Below are 21977 nucleotides of genomic sequence, written 5' to 3'. Positions count from 1 at the left end.
TCTCAATCCAATTTCCTAATGCCCCTTGCATTTTTTTTTACATTTTAGAGATACGACACAGACGTAATTTCTTTAGCAGTGAAGAAACATTTGCATTATAACTGTTTTCAAAAGATTACTTATCCCTTCAGTCACATATGTAACAGCTTAATATGTGAAAAAATCACCTCAGTCATTTGTTTTATGGGTTGATACAAGGATATTGCAACAAGGTAAAAGATGAGATAATACACAATGTTGTATAATATTCAGGAGAATTAAAAGCACATGTGTTACTATATTTAGCGCTTATGAATACAACAAAGAATGCATTTCTATCCCAAAATAAGCTTCTTACATCTCTGCCTCTTACATCTACTCACACCCTTATCACCTCCCCCGGGTCCTCTCCTCCTTCCCTTTCTCCTATGGTCTGCTCTCCTCTCCAATCAGATTCCTTCCTCTTCAGTTTTTTATCCTTCCTATCCACCTGACTTCACCTATCACCTTCTAGCCATCCTCCTTCCCCTCCACCCACCTTCTTATACTGGTAAGAGTCTTCCCCCTTCCTTTCCAGTCCTGATGAAGGGTCTCAGCCCGAAACATCGACTGTTTATTAGTTTCCATAGATGCTGCCTGACCTGCTGAGTTCCTCCAGCACTTTGTGTGTGTTGCTTGGATTTCCAGCATCTGCAGATTTTTTTGTGTTTATGATTTGCCACAGTAACCTTTTCTCTTCAGGTAACCACACAGAATGTTTGAAAGAACAAAAGAATGCAAAAGCTGTTTAGTGTTGAGCAAACAGAAAGACATAAGAGGAACTGAAGAGGTTAAGAAAAGAATTGCCTGTCAGCCTACAGCATTTAAGGATGATTTAAACCCCTTCACCTACAGCATAATTTTAGCTCAATTAGCTGTAATTATTTTCTGGATGTTCAACTGTTTTTTCATGGCCCAAAATAATCCAATAAACAAATGCTTTTTTTTTCATCTTGTGTAAGGACCCCAAATTACTTTCTGCACTCGAAGCAATTGGAAAAGCAGAGAACGAACTGGACGGAAGGATTTTTTGTATCTGCTGCGATTCAGATCTGGTAAACATCAGCTTTACATATCTGGTGGCTGACAGTGCCGAAACTGCCAAGGTACACATAATTAACACTTTCTTTAAATAAATCGGAAGGATTGAGAATTATATTCTCACAGTGAACATGTTGCTATTTTCCAATCAAATGACACTAATGCACCCTATCTTAGGGACATTTGACGTTTTATTTAATATGTATATGAATGAGGTATGATTTTGCATTTTCTCTGATTTCTAACCTACACCAGCATACTGCAAATAATTTGTTCAGCCATTAAACGTGAGACCTTTTAGCGTACGTATTTTCCAGCTCTCTTGTGGGATAACCTATTTGCTGGTCACTTTAGTGTGCATTCACTGTTTTCCTCCTTCCAAGTGCTTTGTCAGATTACCTTGTTTTGAAACACTAGTGGGGAAATCGCTGAAGGATTTTGAAAGGATTATCTCCATCATAATTAAACTTGCTGTTCTATATCTACAAGGAACAAAGTAGCACCCAGAAAATTCATCACTGTCAGGGACACAGGCTTGATGCTTCTTGTACTTGGGTTTCAGATACTACTGATGTTTTCTGAGGAGCTGCTAAACAAAAATTGGTGCCATTTCGCAGATCCCCATAGCTGACTGACTTGACTTTTATTTTAAAAAGACCAAAACAAAACTACATGTTCTTGATGGTGTAACCACAAACACAAGTTGATCAGGGATCAGAAGAATCAGTCATTTGAGGTAAACTTGCTTGATTTCATTGAACTTGGATGGCCTTAGGGAAAAGTAGATCCCAGCCGTCATAAGATTAATGTCATGAAGCTGAAGGTAGCAAGTGCTACCTTTAATGGCAATCTGCTTGGCATTTTGAAATGGAAAAAAAATTGACCGCACTGGGTCAAAAACAAAAGCCTTTACATTTAGAGAGGTGAATAGATGGCAGTGTACACAAAACTATAGCAGACTGTCAGGCCATTGAATTTAAGACTGTCCTCAATTCTTTTGGAGAACTTCCCTCCACAGTATTCAACCTCACAGATACCAACCTTTGCCTCCATCCTCAGATCACGAGCTATGATGATCCCGTTAGTTCAGGCTGTGTTTTTTTTCTCTCAGAAAACTCATTTCTTCCTACACCATGTTCCTTTCAATCTACGATCACAATTTCCTTTAATTGGAACCAGTAAAGATGACCTTTACCATGGTAATTTCCTTATGTACCTTTTTCCTCGAAGTTTCTTACACAAATGGTGACCTTTCAACACATTGAGCCCTCCTGCTGACTCACAGCAATGCCAAGAGCCCCATTCCCTGACCCTACAATCTGTTTTTACTCTCATTCCAATTGTCCTGTAACCCACTTGCAGTAGGGGTAGCTGACAGTAGCCAATTAACCTTATGAACCTGTCTTCATGACATGGGAGGAGTACCTTGTGGAAAAGCATGTGGTTAACTCCAGAGGGACAGCAGCCAAGGTCAGGATTAAACCTGGGTCACTGGAGCTAGGCAGCCACTGCGTCATCGTGCTATCTGTACTTTTATGGGACATAGAAGGATGCCATTTGGCCGATCAAGTCTATTCCAGCTCTCAGAGTAATCCTATTAATTCCATTTCCTCATTTACTTTACCTATACTTTATCATATACCTATCAATTTCTTTTTCACTCCCATCAGCTTAGTTCGTCTGCCACCAGTACCCCTTTGGTACACAGTGTAGCTCCATTGGCCTGGGCATCGCCCTGATCCTCAGGGACTGTCTGCGTGAATTTTTGCATGTTCCCCCAATTATCCTGTGGGTTTCAGCTGTTGTTCTAGTTTCATAGAATATGTCCTGTACCCGAGAGGTTGCATTTCAGCTGGGAAGGGGGTAAAGTTCAAAGATGTGCGGGACAAGTTCCTTCTACACGAAGAATGATGGTGGCCTGAAGTGTGCCACCAGGGATGGTAGTGGAGACAGATATGATAGAGATACTCAAAAGGCTCGAAGACAGGCACATGAATATGCAGAGAATGGAAGGATATGAACAATGTGCAAGCAGAAGTGATCAGGTGTCATTAGCTAAATTAGTTTGGTAAAACATAGTGGTTCAACGGCCCCGTTAGTCTGCTATGAAACCGGAACACCATAGAAACATAGAAAACCTACAGCACAGTACAGGCCCTTCGGCCCACAATGCTGTGCCAAACATGTACTTACATCAGAAATTACGTAGAGTTACCCAGAGCCCTCTATTTTTCTAAGCTCCATGTACCTATCCAGGAGTCTCTTAAAAGATTCTATTGTATCCACCTCCACCACTGTCGCCAGCAGCCCATTCCACGCGCTCACCACTCTGTGTAAAGAAAGCTTACCTCTGACATCCCCTCTGTACCTGCTTCCACTCACCTTAAAACTGTGCCCTCTCATGTCAGCCGCTTCAGCCCTGGGAAACAGCCTCTGACTATCCACACGATCAATGCCTCTCATCATCTTATACATCTCTATCAGGTCACCTTTCATCCCTCCATCGCTCCAAGGAGAAAAGGCTGAGTTCACTCAACCTATTCTCATAAGGCATGCTCCCCAATCCAGGCAAATTCCTTGTAAATCTCCTCTGCACCCTTTCTATAGTTTCCACATCCTTCCTGTAGTGAGGTAACCAGAACTGAGCACAGTACTCCAAGTGAGGTCTGACCAGGGTCCTATACAGCTGTAATGTTATCTCTCGGCTCTTGAATTCAATCCCATGGTTGCTGAAGGCCAATGCACCATATGCATTGTCAACCTGCACCGCGGCTTTGAGTGTCCTGTGGACTCTGGACCCAAGATCCCTCTGAACCTCCACACTGCCAAGAGTCTTACCATTAATACTATATTCTGCCATCACATTTGACCTACCAAAATGAATCACTTCACACTTACCTGGGTTGAACTCCATCTGCCGCTTCTCAGCCCAGTTTTGCACCCTATCGATGTCCTGCTGTAACCTCTGACAGCCCTCCACACTATCCACAACACCCCCAACCTTTGTGTTATCAGCAAATTTACTAACCCATCGCTCCACTTCCTCATACAGGACATTATATACCAGCTGAAACCCACAGGATAATAGGGAGAACATACAAATTTCAAGCAGACAGTCCTGAGATCAGGGTGAAGCCTGGACTGATTATTTATATACACTTGGTCCTAACTGACCATATTGTTCAGGCTGTACTTTTTATTGTGGTATAGCTGTTATTAAAGAGGGTCCTTCTTCACTGAAATTTGTTAACATAGCAGCGGCAGTACAGTGCTATATATGATTTGGAAAAAAAATCAATTACAGTAAGAATGTTTATGTATATTGAATAGTTAAATTAAAAATAGTGCAAAAACGGAAATAATAAAAATGAAGCAGTGTTCATAGATTCAATGTTCTTCTAGAAATCAAAGTGGCAGGGGGGAAGAAGATCTTCTTGAATCACTGAGTTGCTGAGTGTGTGCCTTCAGATTTCTGTACCTCTTCTCTGATTGTAACAATGGGAAGAGGGCATGTCCTGGGTGATGGGAGTCTTTAATGATGGACACCACCTTTCTCAGGCACCACTCCTTGAAGATGTCTTGGATATTACGGAGGCTCGTACCCAAGATAGAGCTGACTAATATTACAGCTTTCTGTAGCTTCTTTTGGTTCTGTGCAGTAGCCCCCACCTCCCATAACAAACAGCGACGCAACCTGTCAGAATGCTCTCCGCAGTACATCTGTTGAAGTTTTCAAGTGTCTTAGGTGACAAACCAAATCTCCTCAAACTCCTAATGAAATATAGCCGCTGTCTTGCCTGCTTTATAGCTGTATTGATATGTTGGGATCAGGTTAGGTCCTCAGAGATCCTGACACCCAGGAGCTTGAAATTGCTCACTCTTTCACTTCTGATCCCTCTTTGAGGATTTGTTCGTGTTCCCTCGTCCTACCCTTTCTGAAGTCCACAATCTGCTCTTTGTTCTTACTGGTGTTGAGTGCAAGATTGTTACCTCACTCCTGTACGCCCCCTCGTCTTGAGTTGAGATTCTGCCAACAATGGTTGTATCATCAGCAAATTCGAGCTATGCCTCGCCACACAGTATAGAGAGAGTAGAGCAGTGGGCTAAGCACACATCTCTGAGGTAGGCCAGTGTTGATTGTCAGCGAGGAGGAGACATTAATACCAATCTGTACAGATTATGGTCGAGGATCCGATTGCAATGTGAGGTAAAGCCCAGGTTCCATAGCTTATTGATCAGGACTGTAGGAATGATGATGTTAAACACTGAGCTATAGTTGATGAACAGCATCCTGATATAGGTGTTTATAATTGAGCTTTGTTTATGGTTGACCCTTCCTTGCAGGATCCCTCGATAGACGTCTTAGCTTCCGATGTAGAACTCATCATGCACTAATATAGAAATAGGCTGCTTAAGTGATACTGGGAAGAGCAGCAGTCTGCTAATCCCAGCATCTCATGTTCAGTCCTAACCAATAATGCTGTCACTATAGAGATTAGATATTTTCTTATGACTGTCAGGATTTATACTGGGAGTTCCTTTTCATCCCACATCCCAAAAATGTGCATCAGAGCCTGGTGTGGAGGCTCTAATGCGCAAGATCGCAAGAGGCCACAGACTCAGCCAACTCCAACATAGAGGCAACCCTCCCCCCATTGAGAACAACTAAAGAGGTGTTGCTTCAAGAAAGCGACATCCATCACTTCGGACCCTCACCGTCTGGGGCACGCTCTCTTCTTGTTAATACCATTGAGGAAAGCGGGGAGGAGCCTGAGGACCCACATTCACTGATTCAGAAGCAATTTCTTCCCCTCCATTATCAGGTGTCTGAGCAGTTGATGAACCTGTGAATGTTACTTCGTTATTGCTCTATTTATCTGTTTGGTAATTGATAGTAATTTCATGTCTTCGAACTGTACTGCTGCCACGAATTCCTATTACATGTAAGTGTATATGCAAATAACGTTGATCCTTGAAATCCTGTGGGTTCAAGTGGCCTCCTCCAAGGCCATAAGGAAAAAGGAACCAGTTACCTTTAGCTCCCAGCTCACTGTTGCATTCCCCCCCCCCACCCACCATGCATACGTATACTTCTTAGAACAGCAGAGAACTCTGAGTAGTAACTGGGGGGGAGGAAAAAACTTCTTAAAAAAACTCTAAAGCAGTTTTATTTCTGGAAGTCTGGTAAACAGGTATTCCTGTGCTGTGCATTATATTTGCTATATAGTAACTGGAATTGTACCATGATAAAATTCAGTCTTTGAACGTGCTGGTTCAAAGAAAAAAGGGAATCAAATATTGCTAAATGAATTTACTGAAAGTTACTTTCCTTTCATATCTTTCAGCATTGGGTAGAAGGATTGAGATCCATTGTCCACAACTTCAAAGCGAACAATGTCTGCCCTATGACATGTCTTACAAAACAGTTAAGCCATTTAAGTCATTTCCTTATGTAACATAACAACCAATGTAATTGCTTTACATCGGGTTTACTGTATTCATCATGCACACTTGTATTCTGCTTGGTAACAGTAATATAAACTGTTAATCGTATTTGTACACGGTAAGTTGACATAAAAAGAAACCAGCTGAACTGAGGAACTGATTTGAGACATGTTACAAAATTAGTATCTCCAGTGTTAAACCACAGCTGTATGATGTTGCTTTGATTTCATCAAAGCAGGCTGCACAGGAATTTAACACAACAGCATTAGTGTTTCTGTACAAGCAGTTGAAGAACCCTTAGAATATAGAACATAGAAGAGTACAGCACAGGAACAGGCCATTCAGCCCACAAAGTTGTGCCGAAGCAACTAAAAAGCAAATTAAAAACACAAGCACTAATCCATCCTACCTACACCATGTCCATATCCTTCCACCTTCCTTACATCCATGTGCCCATACAAATGTTTCTTAAAAGCCTCTAATACAGTATCTGTCTCTACCACCACATCAGGCAGCACATCCCAGGCACCCGCCACTCTCTGTGTGAAAAAAACTTACCTCTTACATTCCTCTTGAACCTACCCCCTCTCACCTTCAATGCATGTCTCTGGTATTAGACATTTCAATCCTGAGAAGCACATACTCCCTGTCCACTCTGTCTGTGCTTATAATTATGTAAACCTCTATCAGATCCCCCATCAGCCTCTTATGCTCCACAGAAAACAACTTGAGTTTATTCAGCCTATCATGATAGCATATGCCCTCCAAACCAGGCAGCATCCTGGTAAACCTCTTCTGCACCCTCTTTAAAGCCTCCACATCCTTCCTATAGCAGGGTGAGCAGAACTGTACGCGATACCCCAGATGTGGCGGAAACAGAGTTTTATAAAGTTGTGAAATAACCTCCTGACTTCGGAACTCAATGCCTGGACTAATAAAGCAAGCATTGCGTAAGCCTTCTTAACCACCTTATTGACTTATGTGACTACTTTCAAAGAGCTATGAGCTTCGATTCCAAGATATGTCTGCTCAGAAACACTGTTAAGGATCTTGCTCTTAACAGTGTACTGTCTTCTTGCATTTGCCCTACCGAGGTGCAACACCTCACATTTATCTGGGTTAAACTCCATCTGCCATTCCTCAGCCCATATCTGCAACTGGTCTATATCATGCTGTACTTTTTGCCAGTTTTCTTCACTATCCACAACTCTACCGATCTCAATATCATCTGCAAATTTATTAACCCACCCAACTACGTTTTCATCCAGGTCATTACAGACAGCCAAAGTCCCAGCACAGATCACTGTGGAACTCCACTAATTACAGACCTCCAGCTTGAATAACTCCCTTCAACCACTACCCTCTGTCTTCTATGCTCAAGCCAATCCTGAATCCAAACAACCAGTTTGCCACGGATCTCATACATCTTAATCTTCTGGATTAGCCTCCCATGAGGGACATTTGTCAAATGCCTTAGTAAAATCCAGGTAATCAACATCCACTGCCCTAACCTCATCAATCTCTCTCATCTCCTTGTCAAAAACCTTAATTGGGTTGCTATGGCACGACCTGCCATGCACAAACCCATGCTGTCTCTCCCTAATTAGGATGAGGGTTTCCAAATGCTCATGTACCCTATCCTTAAGAATTTTCCCCAGCAATCTCCCTACAACTGACATGAGACTCACTGATCTATAGTTCTCAGGATTTTCCCTTGTTCCTTTCTTAAATAGAGGTTCAACATTAGCCGCTCACCAACCCTCAGAACTTTGCGAGAGACTGCAGATTCAGCTAACTCCAACATGTGGTTAGAGAGGACACAAAGATACCAGTCGGGGCATTAAAATATACACACTTCAAATGATCAGACGCATCTTACCTGTTACTTTGATTTTGGCTTTCGATACTTTTCCTGACACTTACCTTCCGGTCCGCTTGTTCCCTTACTGACTTAGGGCTCCAGTTCCCAGCCCCCTGCAAAACTAGTTTAAACTCTCTCTAGAAGCATCAGCAAACCTTCCGGCCAGGATATTAGTTTCCCTCCAGTTCGGGTGTAGCCTGTCCCCCTTGTACAGATCACCTCTTCCCCAGAAAAGGTTCCAATGATCGAAGAACTTGAAACCCTGTCCCCTGCATCACCTCTGCAGGCACTCACTCCTACCTGCACTAGCTTGCAGCACAGGGAGAAATCCGGAGATTACAACCTTGGAGGTCCTTCTCCTCACCCTCTTTCCTAACTCTAAATACTCACTGCGTAGGGCCACTTCCCTTTTCTGCCTGTGTCATTGTTGCCAATATGCACCACAACCTCTGGCTACTCCCCCTCCCCCTGGAGAATATCCTGCAGCCCTTCCGAATGGTCATGGTGCTACATATAGGATTTTGCATGAGTTTATTACCCTGCATATTTTATTAGATGCTTACTTAAAGCCACATGAGTGGCTGCATTAGCAACCCCGCTGCTTCAGTCCTGCTTTCTCACTGATTTTTAATAAGTAATAATATGATTTCTTTTTCTCTTTCAGCTGGATGAGGTTATCATTTCTGACTAATGTAAATGGCAAAATTCCAGTAAGGAGGTGAGAAGTGTTTAATAAATGTGTACTATTACTCTATCACATAAACAATATTTATGGTGTTTTGGAAGCGAGCACTGAAACAGTGCTAATTCAAGAATACAAAGAGAAAACAGATCAAGCGTGTGGGAAAATTGAATATCTGTGTTAAAATGGATAGGCCATTGCACATGTCATTTGTAAATTTAATTTATTTTAAACAATTGTTTTACTTCATCCCAAATGACTTGAATTGTAGTTCAGCTATTTATTGTTTGGAAAGGCCTTGGAACGAGTCTGTGGTAAGAGTCTGCAAGCCTGTGACGAGTAATGATCTTTGACTTTGGAGAAAGAGTCATGGAAAGCTTAGAAGCCCTATTTTCTTAATTTGTCAAGGGCTTCGGGAGATTTCAGCAGCAAACCTGAAGGAACAAGCAATCTGCTGTCGAGACAATTGGGTTGAGGCGTCAACAATTCTTTCCTCCTCCTTATCTGCTGCTTGACCCACTGAGTGTTCCTCCAGCGTGTGGTTTGTTGCTGTAGATTCCAGCGTCTGCAGTCTCTTCTATAACCTGGAGAAGCCCGGCAGAATCTCATCCACTTTTTTTTACAGTCCTGAATTGTATGTTTTATCAGGGATACAAATTCTGTGTTCAGGTCTGATGCAAAATAATGCAAAGTGTTGCATTTGTGGAGCACATTTCCCAGTCTCATGTTATCTTAATGTGCACATTACAAGAATATTATATTTATGAGGGGTGATTGCTAAGTTCGTGGCCTAAGGTAGAAGGAGATGAGTTATACAGCTCTCGTTACATGCACATGCAGGTCAACTCTTTGAGTGATTATGCAGAAAGCTTGAAGTTAATAACTCATCAGGGGTGATTTATAAGTTCGTAGCCTAAGAAGGAGATGAGTTATTAACTTCATACTTTCTGCATAACCACTCAAAGAGTTGACCTGCATGTGCACATAATGAGAACTGTATAACTCAGCTCCTTCTACCTTAGACCACGAGTTTATCAATCACCCTTGTTGTGGACACTTTCTGGAGGTCCAACATCCATATCTTCCACAACCACTGGGCTAAGTGTGTGAATGTAGGAGGGAACTATGTTGAAAAATAAATGTGCTAGATTTTCTAAAAACAACAGGAATTCTGCAGATGCTGGAAATTCAAGCAACACACATCAAAGTTGCTGGTGAACGAGACTACAACAGCACCCCCTTTATCAGCGGGGACTACAACAGCACCCCCTTTATCAGCGGGGACTACAACAGCACCCCCTTTATCAGCGGGTGAAATTGACTCCTTCTACCTTAGGCCACGAACTTATCAATCACTGCTCAAAGATATCCCCTCACTGCAGTTATGTGATAAAAAAAACTGAACCATTATTAAACTAAGAACAATGTAATAATAACCAGATAATTAATGTTTGTGATGCTGACTGAGGAAGGAATAACACGAAGGTTATCAGCGTAGGATGCCCATCGCGCTGTATTACAGTTATGCATTTTTGCAGAAAACATAGAACACTGGAAAAATTTAGTCTGTTGGGTAGGTTGACTTTTAGGTTTCAGGACACTGCATCAGATACAGATCAAGGTGTGGTATTCTTACTTTTTTGGATTATTCTTGGGGTAGCACTGGGGCCATAGAAATTAGAAACAAGAATGGGAGGATCATCTAGTAGAATTGTATCGTAATCCCTCCCCAAAGTCAGAAACTACATGAGGAGCAGGTGTGTTGAGAAGTTTAACATATAGTTGGCAAAAAAAGGTTGTAATAGTGAGAGATTTTAATTTTCCTTTTATTGAATGGGCCATCCACAATGTTTAGGGCCTGCACAGGGTGGAATTTGTATAATGTGCCCAGAGAAGTTTACTGTGTCAATACAGTGCCTATAAAAGGTATTCCCCCCCCCCAGAAGTTTTCATGTTTTATTGTTTTACAACACTGAATCACAGTGGCTTTAATTTGGCTTTTTTTGACACTGATCAACAGAAGAAGACTCTTCTGTGTCAAAGTGAAAAACAGATCTCAACAAAGTAATCTAAATTAATTACAAATATAAAACAGAAAATAGTTGATTCCATAAGTATTCACCCCCTTCAAGTCAATTTTTAGTAGATGCACCTTTGGCAGCAATTACTGTGTTGGGTAGGTCTCTATCAGCTTTGCACATCTGGACACTGCAATTTTTCCCCTTTCTTTACAAAACTGCTCAGGCTCTGTCAGATTGCATGGAGATTATGAGTGAACAACCCTTTTCAGGTCCAGCCACAAATTCTCAATTGGATTAGGGTCTGGACTCTGACTTGGCCACTCTAGCTCATTAATTTTGTTGTTTTTAAGGCATTCCCGTGTAGCTTTGGCTTTATGCTTGGGGTAATTGCCTTGTTGGAAAACAGATCTTTTCCCAAGTCACAGTTCTCATGCAGACTGCATCAGATTTTTCTCCAGGAGTTCCCTGTATTATGCTGCATTCATTTTACCCTCTATCTTCAAAGCCTTCCAGGGCTTGCTGCAGTGAAGCATCCTCACAGCATGAAGCAGCCACCACCATGCTTCACGGCAGGGATGGTGTGTTTTTGATGGTGTATGGTGTTAGGCTTATGCCAAGCATGGCGTTTAGTGTGATGGCCAAATAGCTCAATTTTGCTTTCATCAGACCATAGAACCTTCTTCCAGCTGACACATGCCTTCTGATAAACTCTAGCTGAGATTTCATTTGAGCTTTTTTTCAACAGTGGCTTTTCCTTTGTCTCTGTCCCATAAAGCTGCAACTGGTGAAACACCCAGGCGACAGTTGTTGTATGCACAGTCTCTCCCATCTCAGCCACTGAAGCCTGTAACTCCTCCAGAGTTGTCACAGGTTTCTTGGTGGCCTCCCTCTCTAGTCCCCTTCTTGCACGGTCACTCAGTCTTTGAGGACAGCCTGCTTTAGGCAGATTTACAGCTGTACCATATTTTTTTCCATTTCTTGATGATTGACTTAACTGTACTCCAAGGAATATTCAGTGACTTGGAAATTTCCTTGTTTCCATCTCCTGACTTGTGCTTTTCAATAACCTTTTTGTGGAGTTGCTTGGAGTGTTCTTTTGTCTTCGTGGTGTACTTCTTACCAGGATACCCTCTCACCAACAGATGGACCTTCCAGACCGGGTGTATTTTTACTACAATCAATTGAAACACTTCGATTACACACAGGTCTCCAAAAACAGATCTCCATTTAACTAATTATGTGACTTCTAAAACCAATTGGCTGCACCAGTGATGATTTGTTATGGCATATTGAAGGTGGCGGGGGGGTGATGTGAATACTTATGAAATCAATTATTTTGTGTTTTATATTTGTAATTAATTTAGATCACTTTGTAGAGATCTGTTTTCACTTTGACATGAAAGGGTCTTTTTCTGTTGATCAGTGTCAAAAAAGCCAAATTAAATCCACTGTGATTCAGTGTTGTAAAACATGAAAACTTCCAAGGGGGGTGGGGTGAATACTTTTTATAGGCAGTGTATATAGAAGGCTATACACGGGAGAGTGCAGTACCTACTTTTGGGGAATGAAGCAGGGGAAGTAACTGAAATGGCAGTCGGGGATCATTGTGGCTCTAGAATACAGAACAGTACAGAACAATACAGAATCTACAACCCACAGTGTTGTGCCAGTGCTTTAACTTACATCATTTGACCTATCACTCTGGTTCCCTCCTCCTCCTCCTGCCAACTTAGTTTAAACCCTCCCAACAGCTCTCGCAAGCTTAGCCTTCAAGGTCGTTGGGGTAACCTGAACCCTTTCTGTAAGTCATATCTTCCCCAGAAGAGATCCCAATGATACTCAGATCTGAAACCCTGAACTCTACACCAGTTCCTTAACCACACATTCATCTGCAATATCATCCTATTCTTACCCTCACTGGCGTGTGGCATAGGCAGCAATCCAGAGATTAATACCTTTGAGGCCCTGCTTTTTAGATTGCTTCCTAGTTTCCTACATTCATTGTTCAGAACCTCATCCCTTTTCCTAGCTATGTCACTGGTACTAATATGTACATTGACATCTGGCTGCTCACCCTACCCCTTAAGAATGGTGTGAACCCATTTGAGACATCCCTGACCCTAGCACCTTGGAGGCAACATACCATCTGTGAGTCTCATTTACATTCACATGTTCTCCTAACCTGTTCCGCTAACTTTTGAATTCACTATCGCCACTACTTTCCTCTTCTCCCTGCTTCCCTTCTGAGTTATAGAGCCTGACTCGGTGCCGTTGACCTCATTCCTGTGACTTTCCCTTGGTAACTTCCCACCCTCCATCACACAACAGTATCAAAGTGAGTATACTTGTTATTGAGGGAAATAGCCACTGGGGTACTCTGCACCTTCTACCTGTGCCCTTTCCCACTCCAGACAGAATCCCAGCTACCTGCCTCCTGCAACCTAAGTGTGACTGCTTCCCTGTAGCTTTGATATGTCAACTCCTCATTCTCCTGAATGAGCCATAGGTCATCCAGTTCCCTAACAGTCACACAGTCCATAAGGGGCTGCAGTCATTTGCAGTTTTTGCAGATGTAGCTATTAGGGACACTGAAGGTCTTCTAGACTTCCCATATCTTGCAAGAGGAGCAAACTACAGTCCTGGGATCTATTAGCACTGCGCTACCTGGACAATAATAAAGAAAGGAAGAAAGAGAAGCTTGGCAGAAACCTAAACCTATCCTCTGTCTCTTCTCACTGAAAAGAGCCAAAGCCTCAGCTCCCTGCTCTAACCCTGTGACCATTTACTCCATTGATGTTCTTCTTAAACCGAAATTCATGTTAATGTCACTTGTTGATTGCCAAATTGCCTGATTAGTTTAAAACTTGACCAGTCAGAAATGTGAACCAAGGATTGGCAAATGGATTTCAGTACTGATAACTGTGAGGTGATGTGTGAACTTTTTATAGGAATGATGTGATTAAAGTGGAAAGAGTGCAGGAAAAAGATGCAAATATGTTGGCAGAATTAGAGAGCCCGAGCTTTAGGGAAAATTTGGCCAAGCTAGATCGTTATTCCTTGGAACATAGGAGAATGAGTGGGAAGGTTACACTAATGTTTAAAATAGTCTTTGCTCCGGAGTAGAGGAGTCCAAAACTAGGGGTCAGAAATTTAGAGTGAGAGGGGGAAAGATTTAAAAGAGACCTAAGGAGCAGCTTTTTCACACAGAGGATGGAACGGGCCACTGGAGGAAATGGTTGAGGCAGTTACAAAAGTATTCTTTCGGAAACACTTCGTTAGGTGCATGGAGGTGCTGGGCTTAGTGGGATATGGGCTGAATGCAGGAAATTGGGACTAGCTGGATGGGCACTGTGGTCAGCATGGACTTGTTGGGCTGAAGAGCCTTTGTTTCTAGTATTGTTCTATGACTGATTCGGTTTATTCAGGACTTTCCAATTCAGAAACCAGAATGGTGCCAGTTAAGTATGCTGATACTTAATATGGCATCATGTTCAAAATTGGCTAATTTAATATCTTTTTAACACTTCAATCAAAATCTGTAGGAATATTTTGCTGGCAAAATTCTGTAGACTGTTGTTACCCTCACTGACAGAAAACCCGACTAATCAAGGCTTCCCATTTTTAAAACCCCTGAAACTCATTGATTAATATAGCACATTTAGTATTAGCAATGGGCAACTTTCTAGACGTGTAAATTTTTACTGATAATTATTCAGGAACACTCGAGCAAATGACAGTAGATGTCGGCAATTTTGTTAATCTTGGGGATAAGAGTTGCTTAACAATGGATAGGGTAGATAAAAGCTATCATGTTAAACAGAAGTGGTGGTTATTGCTATCCTTTGTTGTCAGATGATGTACTTCACTAACCAAGCAGATTAATTTGCACAGTGGTTGAGAAACTAGACACTATAGAACTTGGATTATTGATGTAGATGCATAAATACAAGGGATTAATGTAGATGAATGACCAATTCCACTATAATTAACTTAAGTTTAAGTAATGAAATGAATCTGGAATTATAAAATTAGATCAGTAATAGTTAACCACATAGCTATTTGTTTTTTTGCAAAAACCTGTCTGATTCACTGATGCTGTTCAAGAGAAGAAATGTGTCATCCTATCTGGCTTGGCTTTTATGTGTTTCCATACTTACTTATGTGTTTGACTGTTATCTGTCCTCTGAAGTACCTAAAGGATATTTATAGATGGATGTTAAATGCCCCCCCATGCCAGCAATGTCTACATCTCACAAAGTAGACTTTATTGGCTAGATCATGCTGGCTGTCAAATCACTTGTATCATATTGACAAATATTTAAGCCAAAATGGCAGGCTGACACTAATTTTAACTCACTTATTAATGGATGTGCTTAGGAACTGCTCCCTTATCAATTCCAAGTGGCTTTTAAGTTTAGATGTAGCAACCAGAAGACACAATGTAAAGTGCATAATATGAGGGCAAATTACCTTTTGCATCATAAACCTGATTTACAGTCACAGAAATTTGTAAAGCTGAAAGATACACAATACAAATAGGCCATAAATACATGTGGGCACGGCATGCTTGCAATGAACTCAATTTCAAGAGAAGGAAATATTTCTTGGTGCAGGACTTTGGGGTTCCATGGCTCAATGCTGTGGTTAAAGTAGATGTATGGGACAAGTTTTTTTAAAGAGTGGCAGGTGTCTGGAACACACTGCCAGGGGAAGTGTTAGAAACGGGTACGATAGTGGTGTTTAGGAGGCATTTAGATAGGCACTTGAATGTGCAGAGAATAGAAGGATATGGATCACGTGTAGGCAAAAATGGTTTTATTAAATTCGGTGGTATGTTCAGCACAGATTTGGGCCAAAAGGCTTGTTCCTGTGCTGTACTCTTCTATGTTCTATGTAAGTCATTATGACAGTGTCGATAAAATTGGAACAATCAAAATTAAGTTAAGTGTGAGGAAGTTATCCTAAAATTCCAAAGTGTTTAAATCCCTGAGTATTTGATTGTTTTATTTCCCAGTATTACCAGAACTTTTGCATCAGGCAAGACAGAGAAGGTGATATTTCAAGTATTGAAAGAACTTGGTCTTCCCAGTGGCAAGGTAAGAATTTGAATTCTTGAAATGCCTTTGGCCTTTCAATTTTAATGAAATAGTATGAAAAAATAATTAGTTAGAATAGCCAGTAGGTTGGCACTGTCATCTGCTTCAATCCTTCTCTAATTTCCTTTATTCTTCTCAGATCTACGATATCTAAGGTATATACCTACACTTCTATTCTCTTGTACTTTCTCAGTGCTCAACTATTCATAACAATAGCTTCAGCTGCCAAGGCCCTGAACTTATGAATTACCTCCAAGAAGTTCTTTCATCCAAGATAAACGTAAAGATTGATTCAAGTGCTTGGCCATCAGTGTTAATGAACCAGATCATACTGATTTGAGTCACTGACTGCACTTCCTGTCTGAACTTTTACCAAGTCACACATTGTACAGAAATGATCAAGCTCTTTAAAATACTAAAAGAGATTCAAATAATTAAAACAAAATAATTTTCAAAATTAATTAATAAATGATAAATTTATTTAAAATACCTTAAAGTAGTCGAGATTAATTTTAAAACTGAGTACAATAAATCTTTTTGAGTGCTTTACCATCAAGGGTGGCAGCCCCATGAATGAGGTCTCATTACATACACCAGCCATTCATGGCGGAAAGTTTGGGATGTTTACCTTGTGCATATGGCTCCATAATTCAGGATGTTTTTGCTCGACCTTTGCTAAATGCTGATTCCACCTTTCAGACGGGAGATCAGGTGCACCATCTGTAGATTTTGAATGGTTCTGAATCAGTCAGGCAGCAAAACAGAGAAAAAGTGGGTTCTGCCCAGTTCTCTAAAGCTGAAAGACATTAGTCGTGTGTAGTCAGAGGCGAATATAGGATAACGCAACAAATTATTATTTTATGCAGGTGTGCAGATCATCAGGTGGAGCTAGGCAATTAACTGTCACTTGCTCTGTGCTTCACTTAGTAATAATACAGCTAACTGATTAAATCCAGGTCCAGGCACAATGAGCAGTGAATGAAGAAACACAGATGCAAATCTGTAGTTCAGTTTGCAAGCAGTTCCCTGACTAATCATCCCAGCAGTGTCTTCCAGTTCCCGTGGCCATAAGTCGCTGACAAAATGGAGTGATAGAGAACCCTGTTAAAATTTCTCTGGCAGCTGCATTGTAACTCCATGTCCTTATCACTTCCTTCCTGTGTAACCATCTCCAAAGCTGCAATCTTCCTTTCCCTCACTGTTGGACGCTGCTCGTTCAAATCCTACCCCCCCCCCCCACTCCAACCCCAACCAACACTTCCCTTCCACTAATCCCTTCCCATTTTATGCTCTGGAAGTCTTATCTCTTGCCTCTGTATTTTACAACTTCGAAACTGATCCCTTTTACAATGTTTTGTGTCATTCTTTCAATTATGACTTTTAAATATGTTTCTCTAAATCTCTAGAATTTTATATTTTATGCCTGCTTTGAAGTCACAGAGTAAATGCAAATTATTATTATTTGTAGAATCAAGCTGAATAGGAAAAATAATGAGCTGCATTGATAATATTCAGCAAAGGTGGCATTCATTTCTGACATCAGCACGCTTTTTTGGATTGAAGGTTTAAATCCAAAGGTGCAGAGCTCAACCAATAAAAGACAAGTATACATTCTATATTCTGGGTTAATATCCTATGCAGTATGTTCAAAGTTCATAGTAAAGTTTATTGTCAAAATGCATGTATGTTACCATATATAACCCTGAGATTCATTTTTACGGGTATACACAGTAAATCCAAGAAACTCAATAGAATCAATGAAAGATAGCAACCAACATGGCAGACAAACAACCAAAGTGCAAAGGACAATGAGCTGTGAAAATACGAAAGAAAAAAAAATTAAAAAGCAATAAGTATCAAGAACATGAGATGAAGAGTCCTTGAAAGTGAGTCGATAGGTTGTGGGAACAGTTCTGATGGAACTGTTCAGATCACTCAGATGGAATGATCTGTAGCTCAGTAGCAGTTTTCTCACATTTGTGCACTGCAGGTTTGGTTTCTAGCCTAAATACAAGCAGTCATGGTGAATAACTAGGAAAACCCTGGCAAGTTAATAGATCACATGCATAAACTCATATGAATTCAGAGCAAGGGGGCCTACTCTTAGTCCTAATCCATGTGTGTGTAAGTATGTTGCCAATTAAGTCTGCCTTTTCAGAAGATCAGGGCTGATCTCTTTGTAACCAAAGCAACAGATTTCCAAATAAGAACAGCACTTGCTGGAAATACCCAGCAGGTAAGGCCACATCTGTGGGAAGCAAAACACCGAGAGCGAGACAAGAGGCCAACGTTTGGCCATTGCTGGAGCAGACTTGGAGCTGATTCAAAATGGCAGATCCAAAGTGAGCTGAGATGAGGCAGAGTGGAGGTGGCAGGGCCCGATCCCAAGAGCAAAGAATGAGCCATTGTTTGACTGATTTATGCACCAGGCTATATTGGAAAGTGCAGATACAGGACGAATCAAGGCAGTGGGCCCCAGGCCCAAGAGCTATCGAAGTGGCAGGGATGGGTCCGAGAACGAGAAATGAGCCAAGCAGTGGGCCAAATTGAAAAGGTCAGGGTGTTGGGGCCAGAGGCGAGGGACGGGCCAATGTTCAGCTTGCTGTTAAGCGAGATTTACTTGTCTCTACTCTGAACGGAAGCTGCGATTTGCAACCAACGGGCTTTTGGACTGCCTGCAGTGATGACTAGCTTCATGGCTGTGAACTCACTTTTCTAAACTTTAGTTCTGAATGCTATTTGTTTGCATGATTTGTTCTTTTTTTTACACATTGGGTGTTTGACCATCTGTTTTTGAATGGGTTCTATTAGGTTTCTTTGTTTTATGGCTGCCTGTAAGGAGATGATATACAGGGTTGCATATAGTATACATACTTTGACCTTTACCTTAAAAATATAGAAATTTATCTTTCATTATCTTTTGTAGTAGTGAGCTCAATGGCTTGTCACCGTCAGAAAAGATTTCACCTTATTCTGCTTTAATTGGGTGATCTCTTATTTTTAAGCTGTGATTGCCAATTGGAGACTTTCCACTAAAAGAAACATCTTCACATTCACCTTAGAATTTCATGTTTCAGTTAGGTCTTCTCTCTATACAGGCCCAGCATATCTAACCCTTCCTGATAAGACGACCTGACAACTCCAGCAGTTAGTCTAACAAACCTTCTCTGAATTCTTTCCAACCGTATGGCACTTGTCTTTAAGCAAGGCAGCCAAAACTGAATGCGGGTCTCCAATTGTCATCTCACCAGTGCTCTTTCTAACTGAATCATTACCTTACTATCTTTGCATTCAATTCCCAGAGCAATAAACAATACCTTTCTGATACTATTTTCTCATTCCCTATGCAATTCAAGCCTTTTATAATTGAAACAAGTGGGGATCTAGATCTCACTGCAATCTCATGAATAATTTTAATTCAGATCATGATACTGTTTTTATTGTATTGTTAGTAAGAAAATATATATAAGATGTCAGTTTTATATTGATTTTACCTAAGCATGTTATGAATAATTGTAACAGACTAATAAATTATCAATTAAATGCTAAGGACACTCTCTCACTCTTACAGAATGACGAAATTGAACCTGCTGTTTTCACCTTTGATAAGTTTTATGCACTAACTCAAAAGATATGTCCTCGCACTGACATTGAAGAGCTGTACAAGAAACTGTAAGTTTGAAACTGTTAAGAATGAGCAGTAATTAGCAGCTAGCTGAAGCTATAGGCAGATCGTTAATGCAGAAGTAGAAATAAAGAGCAGCATTTATGGAAGCCCAGAATTCACTGGAGGGCAAATGTGTCTTTGGTCACTGCTGCTGAATGAGCACTTGTAAGAGCATTGGCTACCTGCTGCATTCGCATCTGCAAGTTTGATTACTCTGCAGATGTTTAGCATCAGCAACTAAAGGCAAATTTCTCCCCATCGCTTTTCATGGCAGAGTGCAGCATTTAGTTTCTAATGTTTATCTAATTTATGCTGTTTGTGAAATATCCCTTCACTAAAATGAGAATGACATATGACATTGTTGACTCAATTATTCCCTTTGTAACAGTACTTGTGATACTAAAGCACTAGTGTAATTGAAAATGTAAACACCATTCATATAATTTAACTTTAATAATCAGTGTAGTGTGGAGAGCACCTGGAATATTTTTTGCAGCTCCTGAATTAAGTTTTTTTTATCTAACCCATCCATTCAGGTAAAACGTTAACTTAATTCATTTGGTAAATATTTGCAACATCTCAGAATGGTCCTATATCAAAAAGTAAATGTAAACTGGTGAGAGAAAGGATGTAGACACTTTTATTGGAAGTTGTATAAAAAGATCCTCAAAATAATAAACAAATCCACATTATGCCAGCTAAAAGGCACATCAAAAGCGTGTTTTCGGAAACCCTTTGTATTCCTCACCAAAGGGAACAGAACCAAATGTCTTATATCTCTATTGAGAACAGAAGGGACAAGGGTAATCATATGAAAGAGGGACAAGATCTTCAGAGGCAGCTGTAACTACTCACAATCTATCAACCCTGATCTGCTGGTGATACAGGGGAATTCCTTTTTGACTTGGCTTTTGACGTTGTCCTCTGCAGTGTTAGTCCTTTTCACAGTTTTCTGCTTCCAACATCAGCTGTCTTTTCTGGACATGACATAGTTTCATTCATCTTCGTTACTGATGTCTCCAAGTGTTAGTTCTGTTGATGGGAGGTTGTTTTCACTGGGTCTGGTTTCCAGTAATAGTCCTCTTGGGAGTGATGGGTGCCTGAAATGCATTGCCAGGAAAGTTAGTGGAAGTAGCTACGATAGCAACATTTAACAAGCATTTAGACAGACACTTGAGGAGGCAGGGAATGGTGGGATATAGACTATGTGCAGACAGAGGTGCAGTTTACACAGACATTATGGTCTACGTTTTAAGTTCAACGAGAGAAGGTCATAACTAAAGTGACAGGAAAATGGAGACTCAGGCTTACCAATGCATATTGTGTGGTGGTGTTCTGCAACGTGGCTGCGGCCTTCCTTTTAATTTTGCTCTTTAAGTGGAGACCAGATCATGAACACTGAATGTAATGCACGAAATTGGGTGAAGTTCAAGTGAATTGCCACTTCACCTGGAAGGACTTAATTAGTTGTTCAACACCAAGTCCATCATCAGATACGAGGATAGGGTGCAAAAAAATAGTTGAAGTGAAGGATTAGGTACAAATCTTTCATCGTGAGTGAGAAATCCTGATGAAATGCCTGAGCGTTTTTACTAGTTTCCATCTCTATGGGTGTGCTTGACTTGAGAGATGTTTTCTCCATTTTCTGTTTTCTATTAGCTGCTGTAACAATTGTGATCTTACCTGAATGGCGGATTAGTTAAAAAGACATTTAAGTTTATTCCAGTATCTCCTCCTTAACCCTGAAATTGAAACTATGTAATAGTTAATTTGTTATTTTAGTCGTTTTATTACGAGAGTAAAATCTTCTAACATTCTTTTGTTATTTGTGTTAAACTTGTTTTCATTTCTATCTACTCACTGTCCCTGTATCATGTACATAAAGCCAATTTAATGGAGTGTGCTGGTTAGTTACCGAATTTTATTGTTCATACTAATTCTCTCCATTATATTTGGATAGATGTATGTTCATTTGAGAACTTCAGTTGTCATGAAAGGGGACTAGGGGTTATAAAGTAGCCAGGAAATGAGGGGCTGACATTGGATTGGGTCCCAAAGTCTTTATTGAACTCTCTCAACTAGAATAAAGACTTCCTTTGGTACTGTTCTATTCTAAGCTCAGATTAAGTTATCAAGAAATGTAAAT

General features: G+C 40.7%; 1 protein-coding gene across 12 annotated transcripts in view; it reads left to right on the top strand.

Annotated features, from left to right (window-relative positions):
- plcb4a (phospholipase C, beta 4a) overlaps nucleotides 1-21977 on the top strand; it is a 572877-nt gene that overhangs the window by 354429 nt on the left and 196471 nt on the right. For all 12 annotated transcript variants that reach the window (XM_063056176.1, XM_063056174.1, XM_063056175.1 and 9 more), the window contains 5 exons: nucleotides 981-1124; nucleotides 6405-6484; nucleotides 9030-9083; nucleotides 16083-16164; nucleotides 19736-19836. In XM_063056176.1, coding sequence (XP_062912246.1) covers nucleotides 981-1124; nucleotides 6405-6484; nucleotides 9030-9083; nucleotides 16083-16164; nucleotides 19736-19836 — 461 coding nt within the window. The remainder of the gene's footprint in view (nucleotides 1-980; nucleotides 1125-6404; nucleotides 6485-9029; nucleotides 9084-16082; nucleotides 16165-19735; nucleotides 19837-21977) is intronic.

This window comes from Mobula hypostoma, chromosome 8 (assembly GCF_963921235.1).
Source record: "Mobula hypostoma chromosome 8, sMobHyp1.1, whole genome shotgun sequence".
Classification (NCBI taxonomy): domain Eukaryota; kingdom Metazoa; phylum Chordata; class Chondrichthyes; order Myliobatiformes; family Myliobatidae; genus Mobula; species Mobula hypostoma.
The sequence above is the reverse complement of the archived record's forward strand: the minus strand, read 5'-3'. Positions and strand labels throughout refer to the sequence as shown.